The following is an 11,953-nucleotide window of genomic DNA, read 5'->3' on the forward strand; positions in this document are numbered from 1 at the left end:
GTCCTCTCACCCCTGGTCGAAAGGCTCCAGGGAGGGTCCCAAACGTGGGGAGAGGGTGGCCTGCGGGGCAACCTGGGTGTATCTGAAGGACTGGTAGAGAGGTCGGGGAGCTCGCTGCTGCCTACCTGAGCCGTGCGATTCTCAGCCCCCGCGCTCCACGACTCGCGCCGCCGGCGGTCTTCAAGCCCCACCTGTTGCCCACCCCTCAGCCCGCCTCCGCCCACCCTCCCCACCCCGTACTCCCACCTCCACAACCCCAGGAAGTGACAGATTTCTTTTTTTTTTTTATTAAAAACAAAACAAAAGTCACGGATACAGGGTGGTCTCCCCAAACAGGCTCAAGGTGGTCTCCATCTCGTGAGTCAGTTGTCGCCCTTTTTAAAGTGCTGTTACATCAAGAGGTTACAAGAAAAAATAGACAAAACAAAACCCAAAGGGGAATGCAAAACGGGACTGGAAGCAGGTCCAGGAGAAGGAAGCAAAGTAACTTACAGCATAAATGAAACCGAACCCAATACTGAACCAAGAGAGACTCACAGTACATTTATATCCATTGCACATAGCCACTTTGTCATTAGGAACAAGTTTCAGAAGTGGACGGGACGGGGGTGGGGGGGGGGGGGAGCGCGGGGCCAGCGCCAGCGAAGTTGCTACATTGTGTACACAACTGGGGGTCCGAGGCTGTATGGGGTGGGGGGAGGCCCCCTTACCCCTTTCTTACCCCCTTCGGTCCATTTAACCCCATGAGGTCCGATGCCCTGGAGTTCAACCGTGGGGCGAGGTGGTATTTACACTTGGAAACGGAGAAGGGGCCCTGGGCCGAGGCGCCCGGGAGGAGGGCGGGCGGGCGGGAGGCTGTATTTACATCGGTCGTGTCCGAATGGCTTGTTCCTCGCTCTCGGCCGCCGCGGCCGCGGGTATTTACAAGAAGAGAGCAGCATGGCTTGAGGGCGCGTGGGCGCGGCCGGGCCGGCCCTAGGGCAACAGCGGGGGCTTGAAGGAGCAGTTGCCAGTGCAATGGCGGGGCGTCAGCATCTTGCAGGAGAAGTGGTGCAGGGCGTCGTGGGCTTCTGGAGAGACAGTCAGGCGGGCAAAGCTGGGCACCTCTCCTGCCTAGCCTCGCTGGCGAAGCCTACCCTCTTAGTCCACTCGCCTCCTCCCCTGCCTGCCCAGATCTCACCCACCCCCTCCCGCTCAGGGGTTATCAAGTGAGCGGATCAGAAAAAGGTAGGAGGCTAGGAGTGAGAACCTGCGGTGGTTTAGAACCACTGCTCGTGTTCAATAGCCCCATTATACAGAAGAGGAAACTGAGGCACAGAAAGAGGGAAGTCAATCTGCCCACGGCCAGATTTGGATCCCTCGGCAGATTTCCCAACGCCCAGGGCTCAAGGGGCTCTTTCTCCCTATTCTATCGTTCTAGAATTATTTCCGCATTAAAAAAAAAAAATCCCATTTCCCTCCTTTCAGGTAGACCTGGCCTTCCCCTCTCACTAGCCCCGCCATTTACTTTTTCATTCATTCACTCACTCATTCATTCACTGGCACAGCCAGAGCCTGGCAACCCTATCTTTGTTCCCCGGCTTCCGCACCTTTTAATTTCTGCTGGATAGCATAGCGCGCCTTCCGCTCTTGATCGAGTTCGTTACACAGAGTGTCTGGAAGACATGGGGAGGGGCCAGTGAAGAAATGAGACCACCCTCCAGCCGGCCGGGGTCACAGCCTGGGCCTCACCCTCTCCCCAGTGCTCAGCCCCCTCGAAAAAACAAATCCGGGGGACCGAGGGAGGGAGCATCAGTGCTCCAAACTGCAGCCTGGCGGAGGGAGGAAATGGCCTGGGATGGCGCTTAAAGGCAGACGGATCTAACCAAAATTAAAGCAAACTTAGGCATTACTTCCCAGGTAATTTTACGCCTCGATTTTTAATTTAGAAACCATGGAAATTGCCGCGATAAGAAGTTCAATCACTCCATGTAATGATGCCTGCAAGCCGTTTGCTGGGCTCGCTTGCCATTCTGAGGCTAATCAGAGTATACAAAGGATATTAAATAAAAAAAATAATTGTTAAATTACCTTCAATTTAAATCCAAATGACTGAGCCAACATTGCGGCTCCTGCCAGACGAGAGGCAGTTACGGCCCGTGCGCGCGCTCACCTGACTCCCGTCTTACCTCTGACAATTTGCAGCTGTTGTACCATTTCTTCTCGATAAGCCAATTCCCTCTTCATTTGATCCTGAAAATTATCTGTGCAAATTGATTAAGTGAGAGCTGTTAGGCACAGCCCCCTCCCTCGGCCCCATTTCCCCACTCCCCTCCCCCACCCCCACCCCTTCGGTCTGCGGCCTAGCGGGAAACCCTGGAAAAGGAGGGTTCCGCGGCTCAGGCAGGGCGCGCAGCCGCAGCTGCCAGTCCTGGGGTCCGGGGGCGTGCGGGAAGAAAGCTCTCGCGCTGAGGTGGGGTGAGGTGGGCCAGGAAGGGGGTACCTTTGAGACTCTGAAATTCTCGCTCCAGCTTCTTGCGGAGCTCCATTTGCTCCAGGAGCAGTTTTTGCAATTCGTCTGCGAAGGGCCGAGAGTGTGAGGTAAAGGAGGGTGTGCGGGACTCAGGCCCCCCTCCCCAAGGTCCTGCAGGTCCCGCCCTGGCCAAGAGCCCTGAGATGGGAGTGGCGGAGTGGTGGGGCCCGGAGGCAGAGGCCCTCCGCACTGTTTTCCCATTTGCTTCCAAAGAATCTGGACGAGGAAAAAGGGCCAGGAGCTAGGTTGCCCAGGAGAATTAAATTCAGGTTTTGGGCTTCTAGGCTCTGGCTCCAGGCACTAACCAGCATGGCATCTGCTTTAAGTTGTTCCAAACTCCCAAACCTTAGAAGCTGGCCCAGGACTTGATTTACCCCTCCAAATGACACACCCCATTCCTCCCTTCAACCATACAGAGCTGGGTGAATCTTGTCAAGGACTTGGTCCCCTGCCCTGGAAAAATACATATTTTCACAACAGTTTGTTCACAATTTCAGGGGGTCTCAGGACCCCAAATCCATACTAAGGGCCCTCATATAAAGCACCAATGATTTGAAAGTAATTGCATAGCCTGTTAAATGTGTAACCAGGAAGAGTGGAAGACCACCACTGCTTTCCCCCCCTTCCTACATCAGTTTCCAAGGCCATCCCTGGACCGTTTGAGGGCAGGGTGGTGGATAGCGGGTGGATGTGGAAGGCACCGTTAGTGCCCTCAGGACTAGCTACAGAGGAATGGCAGGGGCTGCCCTGACCAAGGAGCTATTGGTATCCAAGTCCTCCCTGTGGGGAAGGCTCTCTGAGAAATCCCACCCCTAGCAGGTGCTGAGGAAACACAGAAGTGGGAGGTAGAGGAGCAAAGTGGGGTTAGAGGCTCCCATCCTCTGTGCCTCAAGCCACATGCTCCCCCATTGCAGATGAAGCAGCTACCCCAGGATCCCATTCCAAAAACATGCTCCATCCCCACCCCATTTAGGGTGTATTGAGGTGGGGCCAGAACGCCTTAATTCCAGGAAAAAATTAACCTCTCACACTCCTAAAATAAATGCCTCTTTGCAATCTTGCTTTTCAGAAAAAGTCCTGTGTTCCAGTGAGGTTGGGAGACCCACATTGCCCTATCTGATTGTCATATGCATCAAGTTCTGAGAATTATTACTCATTTCTCTTTTTTGCTGGGTTCTTCAGACAGGCTAGCCTCAGGAACCCAAACTTCTAATGAACCTCTAGGGGTTTGGTTCACTCTCCTCACCCCACCCCCTCCCCATACCTCTGTGCCAGGATAATGTGTCCAGAGGATTATCCTTTGCACTCAATGAAAACAGATTCCCCAAGAGCCCTGTCTTCCCATGCACTCCCTTACAAGTAGGGTTCATCTCCCCGAAGCACAGCGTACCCCCATTTCACAGATTTAACCTCACCTCTGGCCAGGTTCTCGATATCTTTCTCCACTAGCTGAGTTCCTGTGACATCCAAGGTGAGCCCATCTTCACCTGGGATACAAGGGCAGGTAAGAGGGGTTCTCTCCTGGGAGAGGCCTTGGGAGGGGAAGGATGAGCTTTCCCAGAACCGAGCTAAGTCAGGGAGCTACTACAGACCTTCTACCTTTAGAAGAGTCAGTTACAAGCATCCAGTATTACCTACCTTCCAAGCTATCATTTTAGAGGGTGACCCACTGAAGGAGAGTGCACCCAGGGAAGGTAGGCTATCTTAGGGCAGGAAGTATATACCCTTTGACCTGCTTCACGTGGGTGACGGTGTCTCTCATTTCCTTTTAGTACACCCCCTTCCCTTCCCCCAGAAGAGCCCCAAACCCACTAAGGAGGAAAGCCCTGGCCTGCACCTCGCGGGCGCGCTGTTTAAATATGTATCTGCCAGCCGCACAAGGGGACCAGCAGCCGCTTACGTTTGATCGAAAGCCTTCCTCAAAAGCCAAGCCCAAACCTGTGTAAACCTGGGAGACCTGGGCCCCGGCTTCCGGGTGGGGTTGGTGCGTGAGGGTCCTAGGGCTCACCTCGGTCTGTATTTGCGGGACTTGGCTGGGAGATACTCCTTTGGTCTGGATAGGATTTCCTCGTTTCCAAATCGTCGGCGGTCGAGTGATTGTCTTCCTTATCTGGTTCTTAAAGGCAATAAACCGAGTTTCAAGGAGAAGCAAAGAAACCGTGACCCCGATACGGCCAGAGCTGCTACGGTCGGGGCGCCCGAGCCCTAATTAAAAGCGTTGTGGCCGCCGCTGCTTCCCGGCTGTGCGCCTGGGCTTGCACCCTCAGGCTTTGGGCCGGGCACCCCCTCCCCCGCGCGCGGTCTGCCCATCCCGCGCTCCACGCCCCCTCCCCAGCCCCTCGGAAAAGAACAAGACGAGCAGCCGAGCCCACCAGGGACGAGCGACCTACATCGCGCGCAGATACTGGGGCACCGCGAGCGCGCGTGGCCGCCGGGTCTGCCCGCGCCGCCCCCGCCGAGAACGCGGCCCAGGCTGCGAGCCGCGCGGGGTGGCGGCGGGGGAGACATCCTTTCGGGTTCGGCCTGCCCGGATTTCCGAGGCCCTCAGCCCCTCCTCTTCGAGCCACAGGGGTCCGGCGCACTTGCAGGTCTCCCCCCGGGTTGGGTCGCAGCCACCGCGGGCTCTTCGCAGGTATCCAAGCGCGCAGCCAAGCTCCCGCACCCTCCGCCCTAACCTGGCTTGACCACAGAGGACCTCGAGGCCCCAAAAACTTGGCGAATAAATGAGAGGACTGGAAAGAGGTGCCAGGCGTGGTTTTAAAAAGGATTTTATGAGGTGTATGTGAGCGTGTGTTGTGTGGTGGACAGGGAGGTTTGTTGTTAAGTGACCAAACGATGGAAGTTGTTAGTTCTCGCTTAGCTTCCTTTCCCTTTCTTTCTTTTTCTTTCCCTCTCCCTGTTTTTCTCGCTTCCTCTGCCTCTCTTTCTCCTCTCGTCTTCCCTCGCAGTAGCACCCCCCCACACACACAGCCCTGTCCCTCCGCCCGCGGTCCCCGCGTCGCATTGGCCAGCGACCTCGGCAGGGGGGCTGAGGGGCGTTACCGTGGGCCTCGGGGGTGCAGAGGTAGGAGGCCGCGGGCCCCAGCGCCGCCGCCGCGCTCTTCACATGCTCGTCCCGCTCTGGCGCGTACACCTGCGGCGGCCGAAAATGACAGGCTGTTAGGGGTGTGCTTGTAGCGGCTCAGGGTCCCCCAGCCCCGGCCGCGGCCGAGGGGGAGCCCTGAGAGGGAGGCGGAGGTCAGCTAGCCCGTGGGCCCCGAGGGCCCTGGGCGGCTGTGACGCACGCGGCGCAGCCTGGCGCCCTCGGAGGCCACAGCAACGTTGTAGTTTCAGGGTAATTATTAGCGCCCTCGAGAAAATTATCAGAAAGACAAAGCGGCTCTCAAGACAAGAGCTGTCCAAAGCCACCCCCCCCCCCACCCTTTGCCCACCTCCTTTTCGGCATCTTCCCACCAGCCCACGCCCAGTCCCCGCATAAATGACGCTTTTTGCATCCAGCTAATGATTCGTGTTTTAATAGACCCAATGGAAATAAATGTACAGGTGTGTGCACCCACTTTCAAAAGGCCAACGACTTCGGCTTAGTTGCACAGCTCCGACCCGCACCCGTGGTTCAGACAACTTGAGAGCCCTTCTCCCGCCCTGCACGCCATCTCGACAGCTGCTACCAAATGAACCCTGCGGCTCCCCAGGCCGGAGTTCAAAGGGACTCAGAAAACTACAAGTTGAGGTAGAGGAAGATTCCGGAACCCCGTACTGCTGGGGCCCGGCTTGAGGGAGAGGCGGTTCTCTCCTCTCCTCACCAGCCCCTTCGTCCCCGGGACTCTGATCTCCATCTGGGCGAGTGTGCCACGGCCCGGCCTCGCAAGCGCTTTTCTCTGGCTTTGGGTCCCTTTTTCTGCTCCCGGTTCTTTCCCCAGATCCCTTTTATTTCTGTGTTACTGAGGTCCCGGCCTGTCTCTGCACGCCCCCCCCCCCCCGCCCCCGCTCCCAATCAACAAAAACACTGCACACTCGTTTCTCAGGCCTGTTCCCCCCACCTCCGGATTTTCTGAAACCCTCACTCACGGGGGCGAGGGGGTCCCAACAAGTTCCACAGCGCTGGGCCTACTCAGAGCGGCTGGGGCCTACCGCTGGCACGCCCGCTCAGAACATAATCCCCGTCCCTAACTTGTCCAGTGCCTGCCCCACATCCCGAAGGTGCCGAGGGGTAAGCGGGGAGGCGCCACCAGCAAGGCGGGCGCGGGGCTCACCTTGGCCGGCGCGGGGCCCCCCAGCGGCCCGCAAGGCTCTCGCAGCTCATAGCCGCCGCTCGGCGGGCTCCTCTCAGGTCTCCGCACCACGTCGTCGGCAGCCAGGTCCCCAAATGTTGACCTGCTGGCTGCGGGCAGCCCCGGGCGGCGCCGGGAGCGGGGGCTGCCGCCATCGGGGGAGTCTGTGGGACCGTCGGCGCCCGAGGAGGTGGTAGACGGGGGCCCTACAGGCTGGTCCGCGTCCTGGCCGCCTGCCGTGCTGGGCGCACTGGGTGCTCCGGGATCCGCCTCGTCCAGAGCGCCCTCGTCCTCGGGGAAGCGGTTGGACTCCACGTCCACCTCGGGCTCGTCAGCGGTGTCCACGTCGGGCGAGGCGGAGTGGTAGCTGGAGCTGCCCTCGCTCAGAAAGTCTGGGCTCACGTAACCGCCGCCGGACCCTGCGCCCGGCCCTGGCCCACGAGCCGGCCCGGCGCCATACGCGTCGCGGGCGCTACCGTAGAGCTTGGCGATGCTCTCGGCGTCTTTGACCACCGGTCGGAAGGCCGACACGTAGGAGCCTTTGCGTGCAGGCGGAGGAGGCGGGGGCAGTGGGGCCAGGGGCGGCGGCAGCGCCTCGTCCGCGCCGTCCTCGTCCAGCGGCCCGCGGGACAGCGCGCTCGGGCAGCGCTCCTCTGAACCCAGGCCGCCCTCCTTGGCCGGCTCGGCACCGTCCAGGGACTCGGGGCCGCCGCCGCCGGCAGCCGCCGCCGCCGCCGCGGCCGCCGCCGCTACAGCGGCCGCCACCGCCTTGGCTTGGCTCTGCGCGGCTGGATAGGGTGGTACCGGGAGGCTGCCTGCCGCCGGCCAGAACATGGGAAACGTCGGGTACACGGTGGCTGCGGCGGCCGCTGCAGCCACGGCCGCTGCATCCTTGGCTGCCCCAGAGGGCTGGTGACCCCAGAACATGGCGCCGCCACCCGGGCCAGGGCCTGCCCCCGGGGGCAAATGGCCGGATCCTGGCCCGCCCGCGCCTCCGCCAGTGCCCGCGCCTGCGCCGCTCCCGGTGCCTGGACCGCCCTTGGGCTCGCCCGCACCTAGCACCGGGTCGTCCTTTTTGGGGCAGAGGCCGAAGGCCGTGGGGAAGCCATAGGGGTGAGGGAAAAGCGGCGGGGGCAGTTTCTGCAAGAGGCCAAAGCCCTTGCTGGGCACTGGGATCACTGGGTAGCTGCGAACCCCGGCGCCGCCACCAGGCCCTCCAGGGCCCGCCGGGCCGCCGGCTCCCGCCGCTAGACCAAGTCCCCGCTGCGGATGGGGAGGAGGCGGCCCAGGAGGTCCGGTAGCCTCGTCTTCGCCGCAGCGCAGGCTTTTGTGGGGCGGCGGGCCTGGGGCCATCTCTGCGCCACACCCGGGGCCGCCCCCGCCGCCAGCACCGCCCTTCCCCTGCCCACCCGACCCGCCATTAGCACCGCCGCCGCCGCCTCCTTGCAGCGAGAAAGTCCGCTTGCGCGTGCCGCCATTGAACATGGCCTTGACGTCCTCCCAAGCGTGGCTCAGTTCATCTGTGGCCGACTTGTCACTGAGTTTGAGGTGACGGCGCCACGAGTTGAAGTTAGCGGCGTCGGGCTGCGTATACTTGGCGTCGGGTGTGCGGTGCGAGTGGAAGATGAACTTGTTAGGCGAGAAATACATGCTGCAGTAGCCGCACTTGATGCACTTGGCACGCGAGCTGTTGTAACGCGCAGGGATGAAGCTGCCACGCGAGCCCCAAGCGCACTCGTGCACCACATCGAAGGCGAAGTTCTCGGGCAGCTTGGGTGGCTTGTGCTCGCCCAGGAACGACTTGCACAGGCGTTCGGCCTCGCGCTTCGTGATCATACCGCAGCGGCGCGAGGAGATCGGCATGGCCCCGGCCCGACGCAGAATCTCCAGTTGCACGGGCGTGCACTGCACGCACGTGATGCCCAGGGCCACACGGCGGTTGTGGATCTCATTGTAGCTGTAGTTCTTGAGGAGGGTGTTGGAGATCTGTGCCAGGCACAGGCGTTCCTGGCCGTCGATGACCAGAGACACGATAGGCACCCCGTACAGCGACGTCTCGCCCACCTGGTTGGGTTTGAGAGCGCTGGAGCCTGAGTAGGGTTGCAGCTCCTGCTTCGAGGTGGGTGAGGAGTTGCCCTCGCGCCCCGGCCCCAGCTGAGTGGTGAGAGCCTCCATGCCGCCGCTCCTATGAAACAGAGAAAGTAGAGAGCAGTTGAGCCATTTTCAGCGCCACCGTGGCTCGGGCCCGCCCAGCTGGGCGCGCCGAGTTGGGCGCGAGGAGAAACTTGGCCACGGGGAGTCCAAGCTCATTCTCCCCCTGGACGGGAGCCTTTTGTTATTCAGACGCGCGCTGGCGCCACAACAAAAGCCCCTGGGGTTTGGGGGGAGAAGAAGGGGTAATTGAGACCTCAGGATTGCCCCGGCAGCTCGGAACCCAATTTTGTTTTCGGATTGTGCAGGAAGTGGGGCCCAGAGACGGAGAGTGACTTGCCCAAGGCCACACAGCAAAGCCATTGCCTAACCCAGGGTTCGTAACGTCCAGATCCTTGAGCCTTTGGCTACCCTTGATGCCTGCCCTACCCGCCCGGGTCCTGAAGCCCGGACTTCGGGGACAGGCTGCCCCTCTGCTCAGTCGCGCATGCACGCGGGCGGGCGGGGAAGACGCAGGGAGGGGTACGGACCGGGGGAGGGGCGGTCACTGCCCATCTCCAGACAGCAGGGGGCGGGGGGGGGTGGGCAAGGAGAAGGAGGAGGGTCTCGAGGCCGTGGCGGGGGCGGGGGGTGGGGAGGGAGAAGAGGCTGAGGCGACCGCTGTTCGCGGTGCTGAACCCGACTCTCAAAAGCATGCTGTGCGCGCCCAGCCCCAGGGCTGCCCCCACCGCACCCAGTTCCGTGCGGAGCAGGCTCCCTGGGATAACAGCACTGGTTTCCACAAACCCGAGCTTTCTCTCACGCCCGGAGCCTCGCCTTCGTTGAGCAGAAAGGTTCCGGTTGGATATACACACCGTTTTCTTTCCAGCCATCAGTGGGACCAGGGTCACGCAGTTCCTATCCACATTTTCTGCATTTTTAGCTGCGTTCCAGACCAAAGCTGGTTTCCATCCGGGTCAGCGCGTGGGGACAGAGAGGTTCTCAGGGAAGTTTCTCAGGAGCCACTTCGCTTCTAACCGCCCACTCCCTAAGTTTTCCTCCTTCAGATTTGCCTTTTCTGCTCAGGCCAAACGCAGTCTCTTCTGGCTCTGGGCTTCCTCGGGGCGGGGGGAGGGGGGGGCGTCTCCTCTCTGAGTATACTTCAAGCCGGGCTGTCCCGGTTCATATGGATTGAATGGGAATCCTTGCTGGTGTCTGAAGCCACAAAGCTTCAGGTCAAAAGTTGCTGCCGGTCCCGCGCTTTGATCTCTGGCCCAGGAAGGGAGGCAGAGCCTCCCCCGTGGACCTCAGCAGCGAGAGGACCCACGGACTGATGCTTGGGGCCCTCTATGTCGCCTGGTCCAGCCACGTGTCCTCAGACACCGAAGTCTCCCATCCGGCCCATGGCTGCAGGCACTCCTGAGGCCCAGGCAGCCCACCCCCGAGGGCTCCTCCCCTAAACTCGTCAGGAAAGGCAAATCCATTTTCAGAGGGGCAGCTCCAGCCAGACTGGGGATCCGAGTTCAAAAGCCTTCATGGAAGACACTGGGATCTTCTGTCTGTTTCTCTCCCTCTGTTTGTTTAGGTGTCCCTCATCTGTCGATCTTATCTGTCCCTGAGCTGTCTGTCTCTCCCAGCTCGCTCCTCTTTCTCCCATCTGTCTTCATACCTTCTTCAATATCAAGCTATTTATCTGCTATCTGTCTGTTTCATCCTTATCTCCGCGTATGGAATTGAAACAAGTTGACCCTCCTTTCGCGTTGAAGTGCCTTGTAACATCTTAGGAGGTAAAAACACTGTCCTAACTCCCCGACTGAGGGGTCCGCAAGGCAAGCCCCGTAACCCCCTGAACAGCTCTCAGGCGGGCTGGGAGGTGACTAGGGCTCCGCGGCTCTGGGAAATGACGATGTCTTCTCGGTTTCCCGAAATCGGCAAGTGTGTCCTGCCCGCATGCAGTGAACGGAGCGCCTCAGAGCAGAGCGCGTCCTCCCCAAGCTGAGGGTCTGGGGGCCCCGCGAGGTTTTCCCGAGTGGAGGGGGCTCTGGGCCCCAGAACCAGAGGAAGGGGGAGTCTTAGGAAAGGAACTGAATTTCGAGGGCCAGAGCGGAAAGCCCGGGCAATGAGCTGTACGCAGCGACAAGGAGCAGCCGCCAGGGCTGCTTGCGGAGCCCTCTCCGGCTCCTGGGGCTTGAAGGGGTGAGCTTGGAGAGGGCGACGAGGCGGGAGGCGGACAGCAGTGGGAGTGAGGCGATGGAGTCTTTAGGTATAATAATAAAAACAACATCCACAAGAACCCAAATACGAACTAAACGAAAAAAGCTGTAGGGGTAGGGCGCGGGGGCGGCGGGCGACCGGACGCTGGTACTCACCGTGCGGCGGCGGCTGGAGCCGGGCGAGCGGTGAGAGGAGGTGCGCGGCGGGCGGAGCGGCGGGCGGGAGTCCGGGATCCGCCGGGCTCTCCGGGTGACGGCGCGGCCCCTCCCCGCGCGCGCGCACAGCCGCGCTCCCGGGCTCCTCGCGCTCACACCCGCGGCCCCGCTGGCCCCTCCCGCGCGGCGCCCGCTCTCAGCAGGCGCGGGACGCCAGGGCCCCGGGCGCGAAGATGTGTGCCCTGCGCCGCTGCCCCCGAGGCCCCGGACGGGCCCGGAGCGGAGGCCGAAGCCTGGAGCGCATGGCGCGGCGACGGGCACGGCGCGGTCACAGCCTGAGGAGCGAGGCCGGCGCGGGGCGGGCGCGCCTGACAGCTGCGAGCCGGGGCGCCACACCCACCGCCCGCGCAGTCTCTCGCGCCCTCCCGGGGTCCTCTAGCCCGCGGGCCACGCGCCGCGCCCGCCGCCTCCTGCAGCTCCCGGGCCTGCGCGCCCCAGGTAAGCGGCCGCACACCTGCGCCCTGCGCCCGGCACCTGCGGCCCACGCTCGCCAAAGGGGACAGGATGGAGGAAGGGCCCGCAAAGTTTGCCTCCAAGGATGAAGTGGGAAGGGCCCAGCACTCCTCGCCTAGGGACCAGGAGCTCTCTGGGCCAAGGCCGGATGATGGGGC

The 11,953-nt window shown here is 61.3% G+C and overlaps 1 protein-coding gene across 1 annotated transcript; it reads right to left on the minus strand.

The window, feature by feature from the left end:
• Positions 1-313: 313 nt before the first annotated feature.
• SKOR1 (SKI family transcriptional corepressor 1) lies at positions 314-9,297 on the minus strand. The gene is made up of 9 exons (XM_060617366.3): positions 9,191-9,297; positions 6,766-8,968; positions 5,555-5,645; positions 4,521-4,628; positions 3,928-3,999; positions 2,483-2,557; positions 2,169-2,243; positions 1,590-1,655; positions 314-1,070 (listed from the first exon to the last, which is right to left on the minus strand). The coding sequence occupies exons 1-9, from the start codon at positions 9,295-9,297 to the stop codon at positions 976-978; spliced, it is 2,892 nt and encodes a 963-aa protein (XP_060473349.2). The 3' UTR covers positions 314-975.
• Between the last annotated feature and the right edge of the window lie 2,656 nt (positions 9,298-11,953).

Source organism: Panthera onca, chromosome B3, assembly GCF_046562875.1.
Source record: "Panthera onca isolate mPanOnc1 chromosome B3, mPanOnc1 haplotype 2, whole genome shotgun sequence".
Lineage (NCBI taxonomy): Eukaryota > Metazoa > Chordata > Mammalia > Carnivora > Felidae > Panthera > Panthera onca.

Bases quoted from the DNA above. Each gene is read 5' to 3' on its own strand.
- SKOR1 (XM_060617366.3), bottom strand. From the start codon at position 9,297: ATGGCTTTGCTGTGTGGCCTTGGGCAAGTCACTCTCCGTCTCTGGGCC. The intron at 5,646-6,765 runs GTGAGCCCCGCG...CGGCCGCCGCAG, and splicing joins GGGGCCCCGCGCCGGCCAAG to GTGTACGCGCCAGAGCGGGA. The intron at 2,558-3,927 runs GTGAGGTTAAAT...GGCCCTTCGCAG, and splicing joins TATCGAGAACCTGGCCAGAG to ACGAATTGCAAAAACTGCTC.